Source organism: Nipponia nippon, unplaced genomic scaffold (genome assembly GCF_047370975.1).
Source record: "Nipponia nippon isolate SJK-2023a ecotype South Korea unplaced genomic scaffold, ASM4737097v1 scaffold_3, whole genome shotgun sequence".
Taxonomy (NCBI): domain Eukaryota; kingdom Metazoa; phylum Chordata; class Aves; order Pelecaniformes; family Threskiornithidae; genus Nipponia; species Nipponia nippon.
The window spans coordinates 13784014-13811787 of NW_028262347.1; the positions used below are offsets into that span (position 1 = coordinate 13784014).

General features: G+C 35.4%; 1 protein-coding gene across 3 annotated transcripts in view; it reads right to left on the reverse strand.

The window, feature by feature from the left end:
- The window catches only part of PHTF2 (putative homeodomain transcription factor 2), a 70693-nt gene that overhangs the window by 2969 nt on the left and 39950 nt on the right, over positions 1-27774 (reverse strand). For 2 of the 3 annotated variants that reach the window (XM_087767944.1, XM_087767945.1), the window contains exons 6-17: positions 27492-27657; positions 26635-26799; positions 21366-21567; positions 19077-19235; positions 15623-15841; positions 13192-13320; positions 11748-12020; positions 10542-10673; positions 9191-9277; positions 8004-8159; positions 4469-4564; positions 450-575 (exon numbers count right to left, since the gene is read on the reverse strand). In XM_087767944.1, coding sequence (XP_087624070.1) covers positions 450-575; positions 4469-4564; positions 8004-8159; positions 9191-9277; positions 10542-10673; positions 11748-12020; positions 13192-13320; positions 15623-15841; positions 19077-19235; positions 21366-21567; positions 26635-26799; positions 27492-27657 — 1910 coding nt within the window. The remainder of the gene's footprint in view (positions 1-449; positions 576-4468; positions 4565-8003; positions 8160-9190; positions 9278-10541; positions 10674-11747; positions 12021-13191; positions 13321-15622; positions 15842-19076; positions 19236-21365; positions 21568-26634; positions 26800-27491; positions 27658-27774) is intronic. The other variant, XM_087767946.1, reaches the window with a different exon arrangement.

The following is a 27774-nucleotide window of genomic DNA, read 5'->3' on the forward strand; positions in this document are numbered from 1 at the left end:
TGACGGAATGACACTGTAAAACTGGTCACGGTATACTGTATCTACTGTAATGCTTTACTGCAGTGCAAGACAAGGATAGCTTGCATCTTTCTGCATCCCTTAAAGAGCTACAAAGTCAACAGTGAGGAATTCAAGAGAGAAATCAGATGAAGAAAAGTTAAACAAGGTCTTGTACTTAGGTGTGCGCGAATGTCTCTGTATTTATGTCTAAGAATTCTTGATAACTGTGTCCTAAATGAAGTTAGAAAGCCACAAAAATGCAAAAAAAAAGTTAAAAGGGCTGCTTTGACAAACACATTCTTCCGATATAGCTTAAATTTCATAACCATTTTCAAACATAAATCTTCTAACTAATACTGTTAAGAATTCATTAGGATACAATGTATGATCCATCTATCATAACATTCTGAACATCACGGTGAAAAAAAGGATGCTTATCAAGTAGTTACCTTTAGATTAAATCCAAGCAAGTCACTGATAACACCAGAAACAGCTGACAGGATGACAACTTGGGTGATATTATAAAGCAGTGGATTCATTGTAAGTCCATATAACCTAAAGGGACTGTCCAGTTCCTAGTAATGCAAAACAATCACATTGTTAAAAAGCAAAAATTACACAAAAGGGGTTTTTGTTCACATATGTATTCAGCGATATTAGATACTTTAGGAAGTCTTCAAGTCACAGTGGAGTAAAACATTCTCCTATTCTTCTGCATATAAAAAACAATGTACAAGAAAATACCCATCACATTAACTGATTGTTGATTGATGGTGTCTAAATAACACTTTAAAAAATTGGAGGCTACCCATCTAGAGCATCTACCAATTTGCTCATGGAGCCAGGAAAATAGAGAGCTAGTTTTCCTCGAACCACAGTGCCATCATTTTAGAATTCCTTGTGATTTTCCAGAAATCACCTTCAGTGTTAAAAGAGCTGACAGGCAGTGGAACCACAAAAAACAATAGATTTTCTACAGTGACAGAAGGCTACCTCACTACTATGAAAAAATAACAGAAATGTCTTTCCTAATGCAATTCCCCTCCTTTTCTATTAATTTTGAGAATAATTACTGATGAACATAGCCAGAAAAGGAAGAGAAAGGAAAAAAATACTAATAACCATTTAACTGCCAATATTTTACTTTTTTGTTTTATTGGAAGGATCAAAAAATTAGCCAAAATTAATCTGCAACAAAACTTGAACAAAGAAACTATTTCACCAATTTTCAATTATCAATGTGCAAATAAAGTCACCCAAAAACTCTTCTGGCCTAGAAATATGTTAAATAAAGAAATAAAAAAAAGAGTTTTAAAATATAAGAGTGGATCATATAAAGTATGACAACTATCACTGCTTTGGTCATTTATATTTTCTAGCTTTAAATTCATCTTCATCCCTCTCCTACATTACATCCTGGGCCTTGAACAAGGCCTTATAAACCCTTTTTTAAGGAAGTCGAATTTCAGAGCTCTGACCCTTCTTTCAAAAGAGGTGAAATAAGAATGAACAACCTTTTCATTTAGATGTAATGTGGTACAAAACTCTGCTGCAAATACAAAAGATATAAAAGACATGATTCCGAGAAGAACAGCACAGAAGTTCTGTAAGGAGAAAGTTTTTAGATTTTGGATTCATCTTACCAATTTTGGGAGTAAGAAAATAGTAAGAATATTTAACATAATAAAGTCTTCAGTAAAAGCTTAAGGATCAAAAACATCCACAACCAAATAAAAAAAAATAATTAAAAAAAAAAAACACAACAAAAAACAACTCCATTTAACTACTGGGCATGAAATACGTAATTGCGTTGATCACTAACTACCAAGAACTCATTTAAAGCTCATACTAGGTGGCTTGGAAATCCCATCTCACTTTTGGGCACGTTCTCACAGTAATTAAGTGGTGGCCTGGGTCTGGGATTTGTGCCATAAAGGCCAAGCCCCCTGTTGGAAAGGCCATGTCAGTTGATACATTTCTGGAAAGAGTAAAACAGGAACTTTTTTTTGTAAACACTGAGAAAAGCATGAAAAAGACTGAAGTGAATCAGATCAAGGGTTGATCAGCATCCTGCCACCAACAGTAGCTACTTCTCATCCTACCTATGTTCTCACAGCACACAAACATTTGAACTTATGAGATACCCTGAATCTGTTGTGCTTTGTCTAGTCTACTTGTCCAGTCTCTCCTTGAATCCAGATAACCTTTCTGCATCCAGCGTCCTTTGACCAACAGTTGCTCAAGTCTGCTACCTGATGCACACAGAATACTTCCTTTCATTTCTTTCAAAACCAGGTCCTAAGAGCTCTGCGGTCCCTTATTCTTATACCAAGAGATACAGTCAATAACCAACTTCACCAGGCTTTCCATATCGCTGTGCCATAACTCCTAACTTAAGTTGTTGCTTTGTCCGCTTTGAGTCCTTGCTGACTCTGTCAGTGCTCTCATGGAAAGTGCTGAGCGCTTTTTTGAGATGAGGGGACCACACACAGCGTTAAAGGTGTGCTGGTGGGGAGAACTACTCCGCTGACTAGAAGAACTACTGCATCGTCTCAGCTACTAGCTGGCTAGATTAAACAGAGTTTGAGCTTCATTTTAAGAAATGCTCCTTGGCGCACAGGAATCAGTGGGGTAAGTGACCAGAATTCAGTGTGTGGTAGAGTGAGGCAGCAAGGTCTTAAAGCACCACTATATGCAAAAACCCCTAACTGTTTCTCTTAATAGGCTTGAATTTTCCTGACTGCAGAGGAAAGGTATAGAGGCATTGAAAGATATGGTTCAGGTTTACTGTATGATAATCCAGCCATTCCCTTTACTGCTGGGGATCTCTGCACATGGAATCAGTATCAGTTGTGCTGTACTCAAACATGGTGGGAGGGGTGTGTGGATTGACGGAAATTTATCTGAGAGGGAGGAAAATACTTTTACATTTGCCGGTCATTCCCAGGGAACTGTTCTACGTGACCACTCTATCTCGGACTAAATGAAGAAGTTGATTCCCTGAAGGACAAATCAAAATACTGTCGTTACCTTACTTCTGAATCCAAGAATAACAAATCAGCAGCATCTCCTTAAAAACTTTACCATAACAGCAGAATGGATAACAAGATCCAAATACTGAAAGCTGAACCTAGACAAATTTAATTTAAAAATAGTTTACACAACAGCAGAAGTGATTAAGCACTGAAACATCATGCCAAGAGAGGTGGGGAGGCAAGTCATGAATTTGTTTTTTGTAGTGTCAGGACTGGCTTCCTCTTTGAAAGCCCACTTTAGTCAATTACAAGTTATATACTGTTAATTTTAGTGTAAACACACATACGGAATACTAGATCTAATTGATTTTATTTGTTCATAAAAGCCAAACCTAAAATAAAAGAAGTTTTTCAAGTGTTAAATTTATCGCTCTAATTTGGCATTCACGTGACCCTTAAGTAAGTTTTGGATTAGGGAAATGTTTAGTCTGAAGGAGAATGAGACATTTCTGAAGCAAGAATTAAGCTTCCAGACAACTGAAAGAACAAAACAACTTGCTTCCCAAATTGTGACAGATCTGTGAGTTTGAAAGAACAGAAGAACTCAGCTGAGGCAATTTAGGATCAAATGTGTGTTCCTGAGAACCTCAACCACTGCTTTGTTAATAATAATAATAACAACAAGTTTAAAAAAGTCCTAAGCATGTCCATGCCCTAGCTCCAGATGAGTGAAAGTAAGACGATTTTTCTTCTGCAGAAGTCTAGAAATGGGAAATAATAAAAAAATTCATGTTCTCTCACCATAAAGAAATATCTTCTACCCACCAAATGTAGTTAGCTAGCAAACAGGATAATACTGCATAAGCAAAAAACTTTTCTACTAATCAGCAAAATTCCATGCAAAAAAAAAAATTGCCGAATAGTTCAAGGGCACAGCCGACTTAAATATTTGAATTACATTAAATGAAATCCGTATCTTTCATTCACTTATACATGGACCTATGTAACAATTTCTCTGTCTTCCAAAAGGATTATTCTATGACAGTAAGTAAAGACGACATCAAGTATAATCTAGTTTTAATTTGAAACGCTAACCGCTGACAGTTTTTAAAAGGAATCATTTTTGTGGAAGAATACAAATCCTCCAGCAGCTTATTACTAGGAACAGACATTGACACTCAGAACAGACAACAAAATTGCATCATTTATTTCCCAAGGGTTCATCATCCTGTCCATCCCGAAGTACCTCCTCGCACACTGCTCATATACTCTTAAAAAATAGAACTTATTATATATAATAATTCATAATCCACAACAGCAGCAACATAACAGACTGTAGTGTATAAACAAGTAGCATCGCTGTGAAAGAGTTACCGAGCAGGTTTAAACCAAAGCATACTGTACTGCCTGCAGAAGTAACACAAGTGACTCATTGAACAATCGATTCTGCTTCTTAGTTATATATATTATGGTAATACTATTTTAATTCTTACCTTCAATAACTTAGTAGCAAGTTTTAAAACATTGTTCACTAGTGTCAGTTCCTCCTTCTTATTAGGCTTTTTCTCCATTTTCAAGTACAAGTTTATCTGATTTAAATAAAATATGAGTATCACCACTTATTCAGAATTTAAAGGAATTCATTTGGAAATATTTAATAATAAAATGAAGTGATTACTCAGCAGCCATATGATAGAACAGCAATGACATTTCTGCAAGCAAGCAAATTTTTGCTTCGTTTTTAATATTTAAGAACAAATACCGGCTCAGTACCATAGGAAAATACAATGTTTTATGATATAACAAAATACATTTGACACTATTATAGCAACAACTTTGAAGTTTAGTGTAATCTACAAAACAGGCAAGAAAAAACACCACATATGTAAGGTTTGCATAATTTCTTTTTCCTCCTTCAATAGTTGCCTGAGGTTTGTCAATTCATTCCCAGAAGGTTTTTAAACTAGTATGCAGACCTTACAAGGCTTAACATCCCCAAAAGTTATTGAATAAATTGAAATGCTAAAACACAATTCTGCTAAACTGTAATTTCTTTTAAAAGATTTTCGTATAATTGAGTACTTTATGAGCACCTTGAGTGCAGAAAATCAATCTTTCCAGTGCCTTGAAATATTTGAAAAATTATTAAGCTCTTCATTGCTGTAGAAGAACACTATATTGATCATTTCAACACTTCTGTGATCCAGACTTTTTTAGGTCATTGTTTCTGAGAAAGTTAAGAGTACAAATTAGCTCTCTTCTGGCCTTCTAGCAATTTTGAAACATCAGCTTTCATTCTCAAATGGCCTGTCTTTGATATCCCAGATGAGGCAAAGGTTAGTTTTTCTTTTTTATTGCATAACAAGAGCAAATCAAAGGAAAAATATCTTCAAAAGCCATGAACTTTTTATTTTAGGATGACGACCTTCACCAAAATAAAAAATGAACAATTTAGCAATATGCTGAAGTAGTCCTTCAGATGGCAGAGACTCCTACCAAGCTACAGAAGCAAAGTTGCAGAAAGGAAGTGATGCCATAGGATGCTAAGATATATTTAACCACCTTGTTGTAAGGGCCACAGACATCTAAACAAAATAACTGAATATTATCAGATCTCCCTAAAAAGGTCACTGTAAGTTTCTTATACAAGCTAAAAATCAAAAACTATGCCTAATATATTCCAAGGCATATTAAGCTCCTGAACTATCAATTTCATTTTAAAGTAAACTATGCTTTTAGAGGCAAAGAGATTCCAGTCTTCAAACACAAAATTACTGATTTCAAAAATTCAAGTGTTTATAAATAGGAATAAACTAAGAATAAAGGCTCTGTTTAGCAACTCTGAAAAAATGGTAGGTAATAAACCCTAGGAAGGTTCAAATCTCTTTTAACAGTTACTATGATTTCATTAATTCATGAAAAAAAATCAACATTCAATAACAAACTTTGAATCAGGACAGGAGTTTGAATGTGTATATGCACAGCCATCTACCATACCTATTCTGAGACTTGAAACTAGTAAGACAATGACTTTGATCGGACCATACATTGTATTTTACTCAACAAGGAGCCACTGAGGCACTTAGTTTACGAGACCGATTAAAAACACTTTCAGAAGGACTTGAAAAATTACAGGCAAACAGCATACTGTCAAAAAAACCCTTGATGTAAAATGGTTGATCTTTTAGTTTCCCATCGTGACTCCTAACCATGAAATTCATAGGTTGAATATAAAGCACACAGAAGTGCCTGGAACTTTGCTGACGGAAAGTAGAATTTGCAATTTCATCTTATCCATGAAACATTTAAATTGAATGTCAGGGTTGAGGCTTGTTTGTCCTTTTGGTTTTTTTGTTGTAGTTTTTTGTTTGTTTGTTTTAAAGCTTCATTTTCTTCTCAGTAAGCCTAATAACACTAGTGTGCGATTTTCAAGGACACCAGTTCAGATGCGCATTTTTAGATCAAGTGAGTGTCAGTCAATTGTTTGGGCTTGACTTCTCATGAAAGGCCAAAATGTCAGACTTTCATGAGTCTGTCTCAAGAACACTGTAAATATGCTGTGGTATCCAGCTAGTACGTGAAACTGGTCCAAAATGAGTTCTACCCAGGGTGATGTATATCCTTTTTATTTTCTGAGAAACAATTGTGAATTCTATTTGGGTTTTCATTTCATAAAGCTCTCAGGCGTTTTTGAGGGAAATGACTTATCACAGGATAAGCTGGATTCAATACAACGCTAAGTGTCTGATGACATAGCACTTTCTGATTTTTTTTTTTTTTTTTTTTTTTTGCTTCTGGGGACATAGAGTGCTTGTTTCAATGTCCATCTGGCTTAAAATGCTCAAACACTGACTCTCATGAAGAGCATAGTATAGAAACCTATGAAAGCAAAACAAAGGTTTGACATTCTCTGTCTGTCTCTCTTTGCCTTGCTCTCTGCATTTTTTCCCAATCCTTATCCCGAACATTTCCCTCCATTTTCATTCCAGAAACAGAGGACATAAACTTCACTAGGACATTAGGCTATTCATACCCTGAGGATCAACAGAACAATGTAAAGCTCTCTGGGCTCAGGAACTCTGAGAGGTTTCACACTGGTGCAAAACACAGCATTCAGGACAAGGTAAATAGGCAGTCTGTCTTCTCAGTGTCTAGCCCCATCATCTTTAGTAAAGACAGAATGAATTCTCATTGAGCAAAATATGTAAGCAGTCATTTATACCATCTGTCATAAGCTTATCATCCTGACTTTGGGAGACTCAATTTGGAAGATTTTATTCTCCAACTTGAACACGTCTTGCAGGAAACCTGTGAAGATTTCTTGAACTGCCTATTTACCTTGTCCTGAATGCTGTGTTTTGCACCAGTGTGAAACCTCTCTGAGCAGAATGAGATTGCTTCTTACCTAACACTAACCGAACATGCTTAGCTTGGAAAACTATCAGCAGTGCCAGGCAGAGCAGACAGGGAAGTTTGCGGTACAAACGCCGACTAGAACATTCCTGAGAAGAAAAGTACGTAGACTCAAAGCCAAGCTTGATGAATGACCGAATGAAAAAGTTTCCAAGGAGTCTAGAGGAGACTATATGTAATCCACACAACATAGCCGTCAAAATTATTGGACTGGAAACAGTGACCCACTTTGTAGAGGGTAAGTTTGTTTTCAAATCTTTTACTCTTTCATCCAACACTTTGAGAGTTCGGGTTTCTTTTTCCTGTTTAAAAGCTACTTTTTATGTTTGCGTTCTGTTAGATCTTTAATGATATCAGATGACATATACTGATATCTCTAAGCCCACTCACTTACAGAGAAATTGGGATATGGCCATCTCAATGGTCCATACAACTTTTTAAAAAAGTCACACACTTTTCACAGAAATTGAACTTCAGGTTGTAAAGTGTCGTTTCACTACACCATAGTTAACTCCCTAATCCAGACTATTTTAATACATCTAAAATGCATGCCTGAGTCCTACCAAATGAGTTACTTCTTTAGATATAAAAATATAGGTCTATACAAATTCTCACCTGCTCGGTAAGTAATATTGAGGTATTGCTGTACTTTTTACTGGTTTCAGATCCAAGAGTAACAAATCTTAAGAGAAAAAGAGTTAGTGAAATGCACCAAATTACGAGTTCCCAATTGTAGTGACAATCAAGGAAGATCTCATGCATGTGAAGCAGCTGAAAACAAAAGAGCAAAAAAAATCAAAGTGTAGTTCAAAGTAACAATTACATTACAACATAAGAAAATAATTACATATCTCATCAACTCCAAGAAAAATTTCCCAGTAATAAGTATATGGATTGGTTTTAGGCATAAAAGATTTTTGAATCGTAATTTAAATTCAACACTGTGTCAAAGATATGAGATTTGAGAAAAGATATGCTCTGAAAGGCTCAATCAGAATTTAGACTCATCTTTTTTTCATATCCTTAAGGCAATAGGAAAAAAAATATACACTTTAAGAGAATTTTAAACTGGTGTTCAAACTTGCAAAGATACTATATGGGATAAAAAACAAAATACACCCTCAAATGTACTGAATTATACAGAAAATTGAATCCAAGCAGAGTAGCTGTTAAACTATATTCTTATTAAAATATTTACAGTTAGCTACCAGGAAAACACATTAGTGTTAACTACGGAAGAAAGTGGGAAAAAAATACAATGAGAAGCCATTCAGAAGCTTCCCTGTATTCTGAAACAGAAGCTCAAGGAAAAATCTTAAGCAGTAAAAATCATCTTTAAACATAGATTTGCTTACTAAAAGATATTCCACTAGAGGGCAGACTAATATAGCCAACAATCTTGTTTCTCACAAAAAATCATCTACCAAGGTCAACCTCAACTGTCTTTGCAAAAGCTTGTTTTGATGCAAAATCTTTGGGGGGGTGGGGGGGGAACAACCACCCTGTGTTTCAAAATCCATGATGGAAAATGAAAGAGGACACAGATTTAAAAAAAATAATAATATCATGTTAGGAATTATGCTATCAATAAGTTTCTTTAGTTCTTACAGAATAATATTCTAAAGTAGATAAAAATAACAATACAAAATGGAGCTTAATCTTCTGAAACGCTGTAACAGCTGTTCCTGATTTTTCACTGTGGTCTTTTAACTTAATAGAAATCACCATGCAAAAGGCATTCAAAATTATTTTTAAAACTATTTAAAGTCATGGCTGCTTCTATACAAGTAAGATTTCCTCACCTGTGCACAACAGATAAACACAACTGAGATAGTCAGTAGGAAGGCAGATGAAACTATTACATCAACTGAGCGTTGAGGACCTCGACGCTGAAAATAAAGGATATGCATATATGTGAGTGAAAACCTACCCAATCAGCCTTGATATTTAGCATATCCAGTTAGATTCACAGCTTGAACCTATGTTTCATCATGGCTCACAATTTGGCAATCTAAGTTCCAAACACCATATTAGATCCCAATAATATCACTACATTTGAATATCCTTAAAGGCATGTGATCTTATTGCAGATGCAAGCATTTAAAGATAACTATGAGAAAAGAAAATATTCACCACTTGTTCAGTCAGCTCCTTCATGATGTGAAGTAACTCTCATTTAAGGCAGCATTCCCTGACATAACAGATTCGATACGGCCTGGGCTTTAACCCCAAGTATCAAACCAGTCCTAACAAAAGATTTTTGGACACCAGATTGCAACAAGGATATCAAGATACTATTTCACATGGTTGGCATTTTCCATTACGTGCCTCTTTTTGACACACAAAAATTGTTGCTGTCCCACGGTGGTAGGTGCAATAATATAATTCTCTCCCCCAAAACAAGAAGGAAAACTGGGGAACAAACACACTTGTCTTGAAAGGTGCAACCTCACTGTTTTCAACCATTTTTTCTTGCTTACTGGTACAATGAAATGTTTCTACCCACTGGGCTTTTTCCTCTTTTTTTTTAATTAAAGAATTAATTGCATTAATTACCTAATGCAGTGAGAAAAATGGAAAAAAAAACTTGTGGGGGGCAGGGGGGGAAACACGACAGAAAAACAACCCTGAGTTAGAAAATATGGATCCTTTCACAAAGAATCATCAAAATGCTCTGGCTTGAAAAGATCATATAGAGATGAGATAGAGAGATATAAGGAGATTACTCAAATATGAGCTGAACATACAATAGAGGGATCAGAATGTCTTACAGATAATATCTGGGCATATTTTCTAGCTTCACCTGGCACGTATACACTCACAGCACAAATATGCACATAAACTGTCTTGCTTCATAAATTCCTTCCGTGTTAAAGACACTAACTGGTGGGGCTCTTACAATAAGGTATTGCTTGAGATTCCAACTCTGAACACACTCATACTTTACTCCAAGGTAAAAACTAGACATTTACTTTCTCACAGTCTGGCTGCCTGCAGACACTGCTGTCCCAGAGTCACTAAAATGAAGTGCATAGGGCACATGTACACCAATAGGGGCAAGTGCACAGGAGGAAAAATTCACACTAGAATACCAACCTTCCATCAACCGCATATTATATTAAAGTGGTAGCAAAAAAATATACATTATTTTACCTTTAGATAGGACCTGAGAGAAAGCCACATTTTTATATTCTGTACTTTCTTCAAGCGGAAGTGGGGAACCTCTGATTTTCTTGCCCTTCTGGCAGATGTTAGATGACCAAAAAGTTTGGCAAAAAGTAGCCTCTGCAGAGAAGGGGAAAAAAATTACTTTAACTGTTAATTGATTTTCAAGGGCACTAAAAAGAAAATGGAGAAAAGGCTTCACTTAATATGTCAAAGTAATGTAAACTGTATCAGTGGGAATTAAAATGTTAATATAGTGCAGAAATAAGTGTACTGTTACTAAAAATAAATGTACGTGTTAATAAAAAGAGGAAATACACTAAAAAGTTTTAAAAGTCTTCATATTCTAATGATAAACAAAATTTAGCTACACTTTGAGTTCCTTTCTTCAAATTTCAGACAAGAGATCTGCTATGCTCTTAACATTTGGGAGAAAATCAAACCTACCAATCACTTGCATTAGAGAGTGCCTGTAACACAAGTTCCTTCCAACAAAAATGATTATTAAAAGCAGGTTAATTCTATTCTACTGTATTAAATCACATGTTGTGGCTATAATTTGAGAAAAGAAAGTATAAAAATTTTTCTTTTCCAGACCAGTGAGTATCTATACTCTGCAGCTAGTAAGGGATATGATACTCTCTTAAAAGTTTAAATCGCAATAACAAGCAATAAATTAACAGGTGTATTACTTCAGATAGCAGCCCTCACGGTCTCCAGCCATGGAACTGATCTACCAGCAAAGCAGGCAGGGCTCTTGGCTAGCGTCTGGACTGAACTGTTTTGAATTAAACGGAAGGTTTTGAATGAAACACACTGGTAGAGCAAACTGGAAATTTATAGAGTTCTTTTATTGAAACTCCTTCTCCTTGGGGAAAACTGAGACAAACTGGGACATGACCAAGAGCTGGGTTAACGCACTGAGCCAGAAATCTGAAATAAAAGATTAAAAAGTTTTCCCCCAGAAATGCTCTCCAGGAAAAAAGGTTTAGCTACAGAGACTGTACAGAGACTTCAGTCCATTGCAACTGAGTCATCTCCTGAACTGTAAGCCCACTGAAGTATTTGTCATCATTGATCTATGAATCATAGTGCGCTGAAGAAAACAAGTTTAAAATATCCACAAAGTCAAAAAAATGCAAACATTAAACCTTGTTTTGCTTTCGATGAAGCCTCTTGGTTTGACGTTCATACCTGTTTATATGTCCTCTCTGCTACACATAGCAGAAAAAAGAAAATCCACACTAGAGACACACGGACCACAAAACTTATAATAACCATTGAGAGGACCAGAATGTCTCCATTTGATCCAAACGCAGTTATACAAAGTTCAGTGGCAGAATGTGTAGCTAGTTGTTCCAAATCTTTAGCTTGGGAAAGTCGAAAGACAAATGGCATTAAACCCAAGATTAAAGATATGACGTTTCCAAAAATCTGATAACCAATTCCTGGTATATAGCTGTTCACCTAAAAACAAAAGAAAACAAGGTCTATTTTTAATTTTGGAATTAATTTGGAATTAATTCAATAACTAGTTAATGTTACTGTGTTACTATCACAAAGAACACTTTATAACCTGATAAATTATATGAAACCTTCAACCAAGCATCTTCACAACCTACTATTAAGAAAAAGGAAGTCCTCAAAGAGCACTTAATGCACAGGAACCAAATACGACAAATCGTTTAAAAACCCAACATAACATTGCAGTTAAGAGACTCCAGTGCATATTCTTGTATTAAAAATTCATCCAGCACTGAATTAGCAGAGTGCACCAATCAGACTCTGTTGCTTACATCCTGTATGTTGCTCCTATTTGTGTTTTGCTGTTAGGTTGTATGTTTTCTAAAGGAATCAAAGTGTTCACAGTGCAGACAGGACTTGAGTTCTATTGTGCTGGCTATGGCTTTAAGTTTACTTCCACTGTGGATTGCACCCAAAACCACATAGTCTCTGAGTCAGGTACAGGGATCTGAACTAAGTTTGTGAATACATTGCTTTTTAACAAGTTGGAGATGGTTAAGTATCAATGTGTCAGAATTAGTGATAGTTTTCTTAAGCTATGCTAGGATTTTCTGTTCAACTCTACAAAATGCCTACGCTGTCTATATTGAAAAAGAGTACGACATCAATTAAATGTTTTTCCAACTGTTTCCTGAAGAGGAGTACTAGGAAAAAGAAGGGAGGACTAGTGAGACATCCCACTCATCCTCTTAGATGTTTGTTTCCTAAAGAGGAAAGCTTTCTTTTCCAATCTTAACTTTAACATCCAAATACTCAGATCTGTATATTCCTAACCCAACATATTAGTTGTTCATTGGAATCAAGGAGACAAATAAGAATATTCATAGCATATATCACTTTGGAACAATAAAACAGAGGTTGGCTATGTTAGTAAGCACCTAACAATGCAAAGATATTTTATTGTCCCAACACTTAAGATTTGGTAGCTCTTTTATCTGTTAGTAACAAGTAAATCAGAGTGATGTAAACCATGGAACAATAATGCCAATAACAGTTACTTAAAAAAAAAAAACAAACACAAAACAAAAAAACCCAGCATCATAAACCAAGCTTATTTTTGGTAGTGCTTAGACTGCTAAATACAATATCCGCATAAAGTAAAAAGAATACTCACTCTGTTCATTATCATACCACTGATTTCAAGCACAGACATATCTGCTTTCTTGCAGTCATTACCCTCCCATACAATTGCACTTATTTTTTCCAGTCCTGGATTCAAACTGTGGATCCAAGGCAAATGACTCTGGGGAAGAGAAGGAATATATTCTGTCAGAGATAAAAAGCTACTGTCATGTCAATATGTCTTTGTCAGTAAAAAATGCTTTAGACTGACACAAATATTGTTATATACTATATGTTACCATATGGTAACCACATTCCTCAAAATCATCTACTACTTTTCCAAGAAATATTTGTGAGTACAGAGATCTCTCCTTCCCCATACTTCATTTTCTAATAGTGTTGAGTTATTGTGGCTGAGGGTTAATTGGCTTCTTTTTTGCTCAAACATACCAAAGAAGAGAGAGGGATGAAAACAAAGGTCTACTTATAAGACATCTTTAATTTTGCCACATGTTTAATGGAATATTTTATTTTTCAGATTATTATTTTTTTCCCCTAACATTCCAAAAAAGTACTCTTCTCAGGTTAAGCCTAAGGGCAACATTTTTTTATACGCTTTTAATGATATTTGTGTACTTCGCAATCCTTGTTACGGATAAAGGCCTCCCTATGTTAACTGCATCTGGCAAGACTCAGAGAGAGTGGTAGGAGTCTAATCAATACACGCTGCTCCAAGAGCCAAGCAATCTCAGCCTAATCTACTGAATGCACGTTTACTCTAAACAGAGAGCCAAGTGAGAACTGAAAGATCTGGAAAAATGTTGAGGCAACAAGTTCTGCTGAGGCCGTTTCTTGACTTCCCTCAGCACTCACTCCTCTCCTGTTCAGGTGATTAAAATTGCTCTCAACTCTGCCTGGTCACCTAGCACTATGTGCATCAAACTACTGGAAGTGGTGGTGCTGGGGCAGGGGTGGATGAAGGAGCGTGATATTATTTTTAAAATTTAATTTGTCATTGATTAAAAGTAAAGCTTTTTATTTTATTATTTGCTTTATCAGTATTTATTTTGTATTTTGTATTCTGCTAAGTACTCAATTATCTCCCTTTTTTTTTTCCATTGGATGAAAAAAAATTATTTATATTATTAAAACAATGCAAATATTAGTTGCAGGACTTTCTTAATCACAGATTTCCAAGGTGTCCCTCTAGAGGGAGTATCAACACCAGGAGCTGAAACTCAAAAATTCACAATCTACAATCAAACAGAAGAACACTCAACTGCAGAAAAACAAAGTCAATGCATATACTGCAATTCAACTCCCTATTTGTAAGGCTTCCGTTTTAGCGTTTACATGCAATGTAAGCAAGAACAACTAAAAATAAATCAAAAAAGCAAAGACTGCATGAAATCCAAATTACCATCTTTGGGGGGGGGGGCGGGGGGGGGAATAGGTGGGGAGGTTGGGCGAGTGTTTTTTAAAATCAACAAATACATCAGTTTCAATTCCGGTTATGAGTGAAAAGCCTGTCTTTTGAAATTCTTTTCGTTAGCTAGCATTAACACCACCTCTTGCATGGCATTCCTTAGGACTGATGATGCATCACCAACACATATGACATGTTTACCCAGAAGAATGTTTCACATTTCCTCCATCTCTTTACTTAAATGGTTCAAATTAGCAATGCAATTAACACGCAATTTAAAGATAAGACTTGTACTACAAATACAACTGGCACTGTGACATCTGAATGGATTTTATCAAATGAAGACTAATACTTGATTGTTAATGATTAAGTATTAACAATAGATTCTGTCCAACATTAACCAAGGCAGGCTGCAACTCAAGTGTTGCCCAACAAACACTAAAATTTTCAGAAATGACTGCCTATATGTTGCTACAGAATAGCATTAAAGAAGGGAAATAAAATTATTAGCTTTAAAGTAAAAATAAAAATACTATACCTAAATAGAATTTAGACATATGTAATACACCTGTAACATCAAATATATACATTATATATAACATTAGCTACTATGTATGTTATCTTTATGTTTGCTTTTTTTATATATGCATTTATATATAAGCAAACAGAAAGATGTCTTATATGTGCTCACAAAAAATAATTCCACTAGAGGGAAAAAAAAAAAAGAAAGAAAAAAAAAACCCAAACACAACAAACTAGAACCATCTACCACAGAGGAAACTTAAATCAGTCAGTACTTGTCCTGAACTAGAACTGAATGAAACACTCAAATATTCTGTAGGCTGTTTCAGTATATTGTCATATCCTCTTTGTTTGACAAATTAATGACTGAGTAGCAGAAATCAAATTTTCCTTGTTTTAATTCTGTCAAATCACTTTGGCTTTGTTACTTTCATTTAATATAGAGTTCTTTGTCCCACGCCTCCTGACATATGATAAAGCTGATAATGCTGAAGTTGCGGGTCGTGTAAAAACGTGAAAATCGGTGGATACCAACCTGATGAAATGGGTCGTCTCTGTATTCTTTCTTCACACATGGATTCACTTGAGGGCTTTCTACATCTGTCTCACTGGTACAGGAAGAGTGGCACTCTGCACAGTGTAAGAGGTCCTCCCACAGCACATCTTCGGTTTCTGATTCCGGCCTCGCGCTCTCAGAATCTTGTCTGGAGCTTGAACACCGAGAACTGCAGCTAGTACCTGATTTAGGTGTATCCTGAAATTAAAATATGCATTGGAATTAATGCAGATTTTTTTATTCTACATTGTTTCCTGACAGAACAGTTATAAAGTTCAAATTAGTGAATCTGCACTTATCCGGTTTTTATGTTCCAATCCATTATTTTTCTCATCAGAAAGAATTACATGTTTATTGAAGGAGTGGCTAAGAGAGTACACGTTCTTAGACACTGTACAAGCAAGTAACAGTCCACGGTCCCTGCTTTCGGGGGGGCGGGGTGTGTCACATAATGAAGAATCAAATCATATTAACTATTAAAAGGAAATAACTATTTTACAGATTTTTAGAACTCATTAATTTAGACTTTAACGGCAATTTTCAAGCCACAGACTCCAAGGGTGTCTCAAACTTCTGATTTTAAAAGCTGTAAATTAAGCCTCTTTTAAAACACTTTACAGCTTCATTATTTTAGTGAAAATGTGAAAGACACAAGTGAAGCTTAAAGACATATACATCGGACTGAAATTGTAATACAGAAATGTGACTGAATGCGAGAAAATCATTATTCACAAAGTATTTTAAATTATTTGACATTTTGATTTTCTGTCTCCAGTTGTTTGAGCTGAAGTACTTTGGCTACTTATCAGCTTCTCCACACAGTAAGGAATTCTTTCCCTAGAAAGGGCAAGGCCCTGGAAGAAGAAGGGACAGATATTTCTCGTCATCCAAGACCTGAAGCACTCAAATAGCCTTTCAAGCAAGCAGTGTGGACACAATTTAACTAGTTTTAAAAGAAAGCTTGACATGTTCCAGAAGTAAATTTCTAAATGTAAAAGCCTGCAATAAAAGAGGAATTGACTCTCAAAGTCCCCTACAAATCACACTCCCCCACTGTTACTACTAACATACCTTCTCAAAGAGAGAGTGAGCTTGTTTGAAGACAGTTATGCATCAGGTGTAGAGGGGAAAAATAAGCAAGAGTATACATAGCTAATGCTAGGTATATGTGTAATCTACATAGTCATACATAAAATTCTCATTATTTAACAAACTGTGCTTGAGAAACAAGCATGTCTTATTATGTTCAAATTTTATCTATATCTTAGATAAAGAAAGAAAAATATTAAGTTTGGGACATTCAGATCTCCCCATGCATACATATGAAACAACCTAACATTGTCTTCAGAACAAGAATGCAGAGCTTTAAACTACTTTCTACAGTAAGCAGAATCCATTTCCTGCAAGACAGGTAGGTAGTCTTAACAGCAGTACCGTCCTGCTCATCGCCATCCTCTGGTAATTTCCGTTCCCTCTTAACACAAAATTTATTTCTTTCTACTAGTTTCTCTTGAGAATACACACAATTTGTTTACACTGGGAAAAAAAAAAAAATCAAGCAATGTTTCAGCAGACCTACTAATTCAATATGATTTGTAATTCATTACTATCTGAAGAAATGTTCTTTGCTCTTCCTGAAAATCATGCTTAATGTATTTTATGTAAGCAATTTTGTAAATAAATATTTAGAAAAAAATTGGTCTGAACTCTTTCCCTTTCTTTTACAAAGTGAGGGATAACAGCAATGCAGAAAGAGTCTGAACTACTTTTCTTTCTTTAAAAAAAAAAAAAAAAAAAGTTATTTATAGGAGGCAGTCACTACTGGGTACCATTGAGTCCTGAAGTTAATAAAGAAAGAACATTAAAAAAGCTTGCTCAAATAACAATTAAGTTGACAAGTAAACATGAAGATAAAAGAAAATGTAGGACAGTAGTTGAGAGTATATCCCCTGACTTCACTAATTTATTTTTTTTTAAACACAAAGAAAGCTTTCACAGATTTGAAAACTATTGTTTCATTTCCTTTGTTATCATGTGGGGGAGGCGAGTTGGTAACAACAAAGAAAGGCTTCCTCTTTCATGGCATCAGTTAGATAAGTAAACGGGGAACGAGTGTAAAATATTACTGCTAAAGCTACACAGGGAGCAAATTTAGTCTCTTCAGTTTCTGAAGACATCTACACAGTGTTCCCTACATCTGAAGCACTCTGCACAAGAGAAAATATATTTAAGCTGAAAAAAAAATTAACTGCAATCATCTCTTTCTGCTTCCTCTTGTCAAGCACTACCAGCTGCACAAGTACACAGTCAAGAGACATCTTCTGTAATATGGAACAAAGTTCCAAGTATCGACATGTTCAGTTACCCTAAACCAAACATGCATAAGGCATTAAACACTCAAATCAATTAGCCTTCTGGATCTTTTTAACCAAAGCCTGTGAGAAATAAATGAAAGAACAGAAGAGAAGATTATCTAATAATGTTTTTATGCAAAGCATCAACTTCAAGGCTTTGCAATTGTTATCAGAGAAAGCAATATCTGAACCCTTCTAAGGAGATGTTTCTTATATCAAGTAGAAAGCTTACTCATGAGGCTCTGCCTATTAAACCCACCTGTAAGTGGACTTTTGTCAGAGCTGAAATTACTGTTTACACTCTTTTCTCATAGTCGTAGTGAAAAAATGGCAATACAGCCATATCTCTTTAAAGCTGCATACCACTAGCAAAAAGGAGCATAATTTGTTTAAAATTATAAATAAATAAATACATGATAACATATCCCTTTCTCTTTCAATGCCCGAGTCCTTACGATTAAGGACTCTGCTAATATGGAATCTATCAATTCCCCTCTTCTAAGCTATGATATCATCAAGTATCTTAAATTTCAGTATTTTTATGCATTAACAATTTTGCTGAGATTTCATGACAATATTTTAAGTTATTGTTTCAGTCAACATGAGGGAATGAAAACTCAGAGGTAGAGTCAATCAGACTTCTCCACAAGAAGGTTAGTGAATTTAAAATACTAACTAAATGAAGAGAAACAGCAGCACTAGCAGGGTGAAAATTTGCCTATTGCCAATTACTACAGTTTCTGTAACAAATCAACTTTCCAGAGGAGATAACAGGTGTCAAAAGACAGCAACAGAGTTGGCCATAACCTGATGCAAGATCTATAGAATATATTTTAGGCTCCTTATAACAAATTGAAAAATAGGACGAAGCTGAAACCAACTAAATAGAAACATCTTAATTTCAAAATGCTGTCATAAAAAAAAAAAAATATCCCTGTCCCCTACTAGCATGACTTCCAATTAACAGACTCCTAAAATCTAATACAGGAGAAAAAAGGTTTGAGTGAAATATATTTATTCAATATGAAATCAAGAGGTTTTAACAAGTTACAGAAAAGAAGCAATGGAAAAGAACATACCTCCAGAGGATAGTGTTTCTTATAATGGTGAGATTTCCTGCTTCGTAGTGTACAATCACTAGAAGTGCGTTCTACATTGCGACGTAAAGAATATCCAGTTTCAGGCCCTTCCTCACTAGAAACTTCATCTGATAAATTTGTCACAGTCCTGTGAGTATCCTAGTGCAAGAAATATAGTATTAGTAAGACCTACACTCATACTTACTAGGTCTTGTTCTCAACTACAGATACCAAATTTCTTTCTGCAACATTATTATCTATGCTCAGTTAAATCAAATATTAATGCAGTTCCAATTGTCAAAATTAAGTGGTACAGCAGGAATTATAAAATAGAAATTGTTATATCGAAACAAACATTTCTCAGATGATGAAGGACTAGTTCATATTATACTAAAAAACAATTCTGAGACTCTTATTTTAAATGTGATTTTGTCTAAACCGAACCTACCAAGAAAGGCTTAGAGGCAATATATCCAGAAGATTTGAAAAAACAAAAACAAAAATAAAAAACCCACCAAAGTTGTGATAGCAAACATTGTAACATTGAATTATCAACATATACAGTACAAAGTTAACATTTACCTCTTCTTCCAACAATAAAGTGCTAAAGATTGCATGTAGAATACTTGGATCATTAATTTATTCCACTTTCCATTTCCCAGATTTTAAACTAAAGTAGCCCTTACAGTAACAGAAAGAAAAAAGGGCAGCAAACGATCATTCAGCTGTCAAAAACTTTTTTGTATATTCTCATTTATTATGAGATCACCATACAGAAGCCTGTAAAGTTTCCTTTGGAGTCTTCCTGTCATCAGTGCAATGCTAAAAGGACAAAAATAGAGAAGCTATTCTCTGTGAATACAACAAATCCTTTTCCCCCCCTCTGCAACTCAAACATCATTCTCTCTTCCATGATGAACACTGTTTTCTGGGATGCTTCAAGGTCAGGTCATTTCACTTTTTTAACAGCTGAGTTGCATAGCGAAAGGGGGACAGGCAGAACAGCCTGGGGTGTCTCATCTACTACTTTTCGCAGTAAAAAACCTATTGATTGTCTTTGCAGGAAGAGATGAGGAGGAGGAGAGATGAGAGGAGCCATTCCAGCCTCTGTCAACTTCTCTTTAATGTGGGTGCGTATTCACTAAGCAAGTTAAACACACACATCTCATCCATTCCATCAAAGAAACTTAAAACTCTTTAAAATTACTACTTCTTTAAAATCCTTAATTTGCTCAATTTCATCAAAAATGCAAAATGCTTGGAATTGATAGACAACTGAACCTCAGTTGCTATCACTGCTGAGAAAGCACCTCTTGCAGAGCAACAGAGTTTTTGCCCTGAGATGAACCTTCACCACTTTCTTTCTGACTTAATCATATGGACCTTTAAGGGGTTGTTAAATAATTCGGCTACAAAATCCACAAAGAATGCCTTTCCTTTATAAAAATGTGTACTTGTAGGCTTCCAGTAGAATAACCTTTCCCTTTGATATTACCATGGAAAAACGCTTGCTATGATTGATCATTGATGGTAAATACTAGTGAGACAGAGTCAAGTATAGAGCTGTAATGGCAGTCAATATATGTTCAAATGCCAATAATAAGAGAGCCAGGAAAAATGTTCTGGAAAAGCTATTTTGTAGAACGAAAATATGATATCCAGGAGATAATCAGACCTAGCCAAATTAAAAGTTCTGCTTGCTGTCATGACCACTTCCTATGCTTCCATCTCATCCCTACTGCTCACTATAGATATAGAGTCCTGCCTACTTCATCGAGAGGGAAATCATGCTTTCCTCATCTTCTACAAAGATCGATCAAAAAAAAACAAAGGAAAGGAAAAGGAAGATGATTCACAGGCGAATGCTCAGAATGACCTCAAAATTATAAATTGTCAGTAATCCAACATTTGTTCCATTTTAGCATAGAGACAGACCTGTGCCCACAGTATCAGAGAGGCAGGAAAAGGTACAGTGTGTTTAGCTGGTCTGGAAAAATCCACAGCTAGAAGACAGGACGAAAATTTGTGCATTGAAATACAGAATGGCAAAGAATGCTTAGATGTCAGTAAGGATCCTCCTACAAGAAAAAGGAAAGGCTAGGAATATAAGGATGAAATAAGAAGACTTAACATAATTTTTGGCCCCAGGACCCTAAGCCTAATTTCATTTTAAAAAACACTTCTAAGGACAAAGTAGATAAGAATGCATCAAAAGCATCATAAAAATACACCTCACATATCATTTGACAAATAAATAATCCTGCTTTGGAAGCGAAGAAGCACACTTACTTTGTGATGACTGTGATTGTTGAAGGCATCTCTCACTGTTGCAGTGCTCCACCCTGACTCTTCTGGCTTAATCACTTCACATCGACGTTCATGGGCCTGCATACATTCTTCACTGTTTTTACCTGTCTTTTTCCCATCAAGGGACACGTAGCCATTATCAGTCTCAGTGGATTTATCTATTGAGTTTTTTGCTTTCTTAGATCTATATTTGAAACAAACATATGTATTAAATTAATGATTCTCTCAATTTTTTTTCCCAGTCTAAATCCTGCTTATCCCTCTCAAGTTTTACTAAGATGACCACAAACTAATAGTATTAACATCTGATGCAATATTTGTAACTATTTAATCTTCTAAGTAATACCCATTATCCTTTCCTAAAATTGTTACAAAAGAAAATGTCAGTGTCTGAGAGAAAACTATATCATTAGCTACTGAAAGAAAAGGAAACCTATGTTTTAAAACTAAAACTTTGCAGCAACTTCAGCAACAGAAGAACCCACAAGCCTCAAATGTAAAGGAGAAACTTCTCTATTCTATATTAACAAAAGAGGTGTGCTCAAAGTTTAAGTGTTATTAATTCAAAGCAAGTATGCCATTTCCTCAAGCTGCAAACAAACATGCTGTTTAGTACTCTGTACACAGATATGTTTTATTGTTGTTGTTTTAAATACACTCTGCTTATTGACAACTGTACTAAAAAGAAGGTGATTTACCCTTTTCCATATTATCCAGTAACACCCCTAGCAACATATTTTGATATATCTTACACACTAATTAAGCCTGTTTTCAAATCATAAAATGAGTTTATGAATTATGCTTCAGTATTATTATTCTTAAGACTACTAATACTGATGAATAGTCTTCGATAACATTCTCTAGATGTCAAGGCCCTTATCTAGTCAACAGATGTAGCAGCAGGAATATCTAATGCCAGAAAAAGGCTTTCTCAAAGAAAACATCTGGATGATTACACTTCCAAAATAGAAAGTGTAGTCGATGAAGGAATGAAAAGGAATAGCAGCTTGCTACCCTACTGAGAGACTACTTTAAGTCTTTGCTTAAGCTTCTGTATTCTCAAGGTAAATGACATGGAAAAACATCAGAAAAGCAATTAGTATCTTGTATTTCTTAGATTTTGTTTGTTAGATTCCCAGAACGCTTGTGGGGAAAAAAAAAGCGTTAAAAATCAAGTTTCCAGATTTTTTTTATTTTCATTAAAAGTAGAACACTGGTCATAAAACTATCAAGAAACTGTTCAATTGATCTTGTGTTTCTACGAGGGAATATGCATTGCCTTTCTCTTTAAGGAGTGAGGCATTCTGTGAGAGCTTGGATTACACAGCAGAAGATTAAATTCCTCTTCAATATGTACATCGAACGAATCGGGAGAATTGGGATAGTCGCCTCACATTCCTGCCAAGATAAGGTATTCCACAAATACAGGGGAGACCTGAACACAAAAAATGGCTAGGGAGAGCTGGATAAAATGGAAAAATCAAAAAAGGAACAATTCATTTGTTGGAATACAGACAAAATAATGAAGAGAAGAGACAATGTTACTAAGGTGTTTCATCCTCCTTTTCCATCTTAATCTCATTCCACCTTCCCTCACCCCTTCCTGGAAAAAAGCTAACAGCATTTATAGTTGTTTTTAAACCAAAGTAACTGCTGCTCTGCTTCTCTTGTAGGAAGCCCTTGTAGGAAGCTATAGAATTCACCTACTATTCCCTGACCTATTCCCAAAATTCTTAGTCAACTTTATTTCTAAATGAGTACAAAGCCAGCAGAAACACTTTCTGTAGTTTTTATAGATTTGCATAGATTAATTTTTATTATAAGCTTACAAAGGTAAAGAGACAGCAAGATGCTTTAGCATGTGCTTTGTGGTGGAGAAGCAGCTGGGAAGCCTCCTGTTTGCAGATTACCAATGTGCTAGCGCACACACAGACGACTTTTAATTTTCTAGGTCCATTAAGAAGATCATCTAAAACATTATTGAGGCTTTGGACAAAAAGGTCAAACTATCAACAGTAAACATGTTAGAACTTTATTTCTGTGCTGTTCCATAATGTCACTAACTAAGTTAATGAAGGTAAGACAAATGAAGAAAGAGAAAGCTTAGCTTAATACTTAATGGAAAACTTTGCTGTTCCACTTCTGGAATAAAGCAAGTATCAGCCTTTCAGTGGCTACTCATTGTAAAATAGCAAGTTTCAGTAAGCTCAGTTGTGAGCACTAAGGAAGTAGCACAAATATTAAATTATCTGCAATAAGCAGAAACCCAGGGAGGCCAACTTTTAATGCATTAAATATACTTTTGGCACTTTTTAAAAATTTCTTTTTAACAGTGCAAAAGGGAACGCAGTTCTCATCACACATCCAGTCAGAGAGACTTACTCCACAAGTTACTAAGCTGTGTGAGTGGAGTAACAGGACAACTCTTCCAAGTTTGATTCAAGAGAATTTAAACATTTCACATGAAACTTGAAAGCCACTAGGAAGAAGTAGCCTCAAACAGTTGAGTAGGAACGGATAAGAGGAAAAAAAAGAACGTATGTGTAATTTGTTCAGATAGGACTTCACTACTCAAGCAATGTTTAAGTGCTAAAACTGCAAGACAAATACTAGTCTGATATCAACTAAGGCTCGTTTTGAAACACAGGTAACTTGACTGAAGTCTTTCACTTGTTTGTAACGTAGAACCAGAGTTATTTTTTGTAACAATCCCTAAATTTAAGTGTAAGCCTCAAGCCAGAAAAGCATAAATTTGGGCTTAAAGTTAGGCTTTCATGCACTATACTATGTTAAAAAAAAAAAAAAAACCAAAAACAAACCAATAATAATAAACATGAGCAATACTTCCCTAGCTGATAGAAATGTATAGTTTCCTAGAATTACTAGCTTAATCATTAGTCAACTTTAAAAATTAGAAGTATTTAAGAGCAAGACAGGACAACACTATGAATAAATCCAAGATCTTAAAAAGCTTGAACATATGCAAAAGCTAAGTCAAGAATGACTTTGTCTTATTCATGCACTAGCTAGAGAAAATATTAAGGAAGATTTAAATCAAGTTTCTGGAAGACTGTAGATTTTCACTGTCAAGTATTCTATTCCCATGTATTTTCATTGGGGTTGGTCAAAAAAACTCTCCTCCCTGTTCACGCTGCAAAACTTTTAAAGAAGTTACAATGGTAAGATTTCCATAATTGGAGTAAGGAAACACACAGAGAGCAAAGTCCCAAATCAGCACTACATTCTGAATTAATGAACTATTTGGATATTGCCCTTCCTTCCAGTGAAACTAATAATTAGTATTTTCTAAATTGCGCCTGTGCTGGATTAAAGTTTAGAATTATGTTTTGTTAGTCAGACTGAGTTCTGCCATTCAAAAGGATATTTATTGAATACACAGTTCCAGATTACTAATGACCTGAGTGTAGGCAAATGGTCTAGGTACACAGGGTCCTGCCCTAAAGCAAAGAACATAATTTCTGAGGTTAATTTTGAAACCATGTGTTTAAGACCTATATTTAAAACTCCAGATAATGGTATTCCAAGCTTAATATATGTGAAAAACTGCTGTAAATAAACACTAATGAGACATTCTAATGTGCTTATCTAAAGAGCTTCAAAATATGTCCTAAGAAACAGGACAGATGTCACTGTACAGCTTCCTTGCACTGAGGTTTCATAAGATTTTCTTCAGCAACATCACCAAGTAAACTAGTCAATGTACTCCATGCCGCACTCCTGCTTACTCATTCCCAGCCCCACTCTGCCATCCCACTGTGCTGACAAAACTGTTTGCATTACCATGAAAAGAATTACATGAAGAAACTGATCTGCACAATCTCCTGGGAAAAAAAGGTTATTTTTCAGCTGGACGAGTTCCTGATATGGTTTGTATGGCTCCAGACAAACAAACAACTGTGCCTCTGCAATTGAAGAGGTAACAAATGACTAAGGGCTACTTACAGCATTCTCAGTCATTCTGTGCTCTTTATCCTGTGAAGGTACTGTATATACTAAGTAGTCATCATTGGGGCTTAACATGTACATATATACATACTACCTCTCATTAAATGGTTTAAACAAGTCCTTAAAGCAAGTCCCAGACAGCCCTTCTCAACTGAAAACACTCTGAGCCCAATACAAGGGAAGGTAAGGAAAAAAAATGAATCTTCCAACACTTCCCTTCCTATTGCAGATCAGTATCTTCAATGAATCGAAAACATTCAACAGTTTATAAGATTGCTCTCCAAACATACCAGAAAGTAATGCATACAGACCCAAAGAACAGCAGTGGTGTCTATTACCATGACTCATAGTTTGCCAAAGCTAGCTTAATCTACACTGGAGAAAGTCAAATGAACTCTCCTCTTGCAATATTTTTAAAGATTTTTAAAACTTCTCCAGAGTTTCAACTAGATATTCCCAGAATGTAACATGACATAAGATAAGCTTTACCAGTGGTTAAGAGCACACATCACAAGTATGACAGACACGTTAGCGTTGCCATATTTAAGATGCAGCATGCACAACAAAACATCAATGTAATAACTTGCAGTATCCCTTTTCTCAATTTCATATTATTTTATGAGCATATTCTCTCTTGTTAATAAATGCTGATATATAGGACTCGATGCTGCATGTATAGCGTATCTTGAACACAGACTGCTACAGAATGTTTTTTTAAAAAACTTTTTAATTGCCCAGAGCACTGCATTAGCAGATCGATCATTTGCAAAACAGCTCTGGAATATAACAGGGTTAGATGTTTCTTCCAATCATTAGAAACTGTATCTTCGATGTTTATTTATAAACTAAACGCTGTGTTTATTTGAATCCTGAAGGCTTTTCCTTCAGAAAAAGTGTGTGATTTGATGACAGTGATAGAGTTCAATAAGCACTCTCAAGAGTAATAAGCAGCTAATGTAATAAAGTAAAATTAAAAAGTCAAATTTTCTCATTCGATTAAAATTGAGAAACTGAGTTGGTTTGTTTCTGATAGCCCACACAGAGTACTCCTACATCAAAATATAATTTAACTAAAAGTTAATTCAATATCTTTTCAAAATTATTGCATCAGCATTTGCAAAAGTCAAGAAACAATACATTGGTACATGTTCAAACACCGAGATGAGTTTACTATTAAGAACAAAAACTAGATCAGCAGAAGTTTAATCATTACATCAATGTTTACTTATTTAGAAAAGGGATAGTGCATCTCTAACACATAAGTAAGCCTTGAATAAATACAAACCCTGATAAAAAGAAAGCAGCATGCCAGATATCTCTGAAGACAGCGCCAATACTGCAAGAGGTGCTTGTACCGTAGCTCTGCACTGTTCCCTCCTGTGTGTTATCTGTGGTACTAGAGCCATCTCCTTCCCTATGTACTTCCAAATGTGCTGCTTTCCTTAATTTCCTTCATCAGAAGAGATTAAAATTGGAAGGTAGCTTTATAAGTGCAATCTACTAGTCCTGTAGTTCAGCAGTTTAAGCATGCAAAACCAAGCAAAATTTCAAAATATTTTGCTAAAGCTTTATCACATCAATTTAATAAACTCAATTTAATAAAACTAAGCGTAACACTTATTCATTATTATAACACTTAAACCCAAAATACATTTCAGCTCACCATCACAGGCTGAGACCTGCAAGATACACTACTGCAGGTTTTCCCATTTTAATGGGACAATTCACTGTAGCAAACCATACTCAGTGAAGTGCTGGAAGACTAAGTTCTATGCTTCCAAAGGCACCTCCTTCAATGTACGTTTCCCACAGAGATCATTAATCAGTATTGCACAGAGTTCTAAAACTGAATTCACGGTAATATAAATACTGTCACTCCACTACTATTCAGATACAAACTGTTTTGAGGCAAAATGTCAGATTCAATGCATTAAAATTCAAATAAAACAATGCATAAATTAAGCAATGCATAATAGTTGAAGAGCACCAATCAAGCACCCATTTTAGAGTTTCAGATAAAAACAGAGCACCAGTTTCTCATCTCTTGCAAAGCAGAGACTGTCAACCCCGACATTTTTTCATGCATGTTCTTTAGAATAGTTTAAAAATCCTAAATGATAAGTACTTTAACATAGACTATACCTTCTTCTTTTACCCCCTGTGCTGAGAGGTGGCTTAGGAGTTCGTGTTGAAACAATCTGACAATGCACAGTTCCAAGTAGCAACATGAGCCATATTGGCCCAATGACTTCAGTCAGAGGTATATTATGTGGGCTTTGGGTTGTATAGAATAACACTACAGCAGCAACTGGAAAAGAAGGGAAATGAAGTTGAGTTCAGTATTTGAAATGTCTGAAATGGCCAACTCATTACATGGCTTTTGTTACAAAGAGAAACAGTCAGATGTAGTCCTTTACCTGCATTT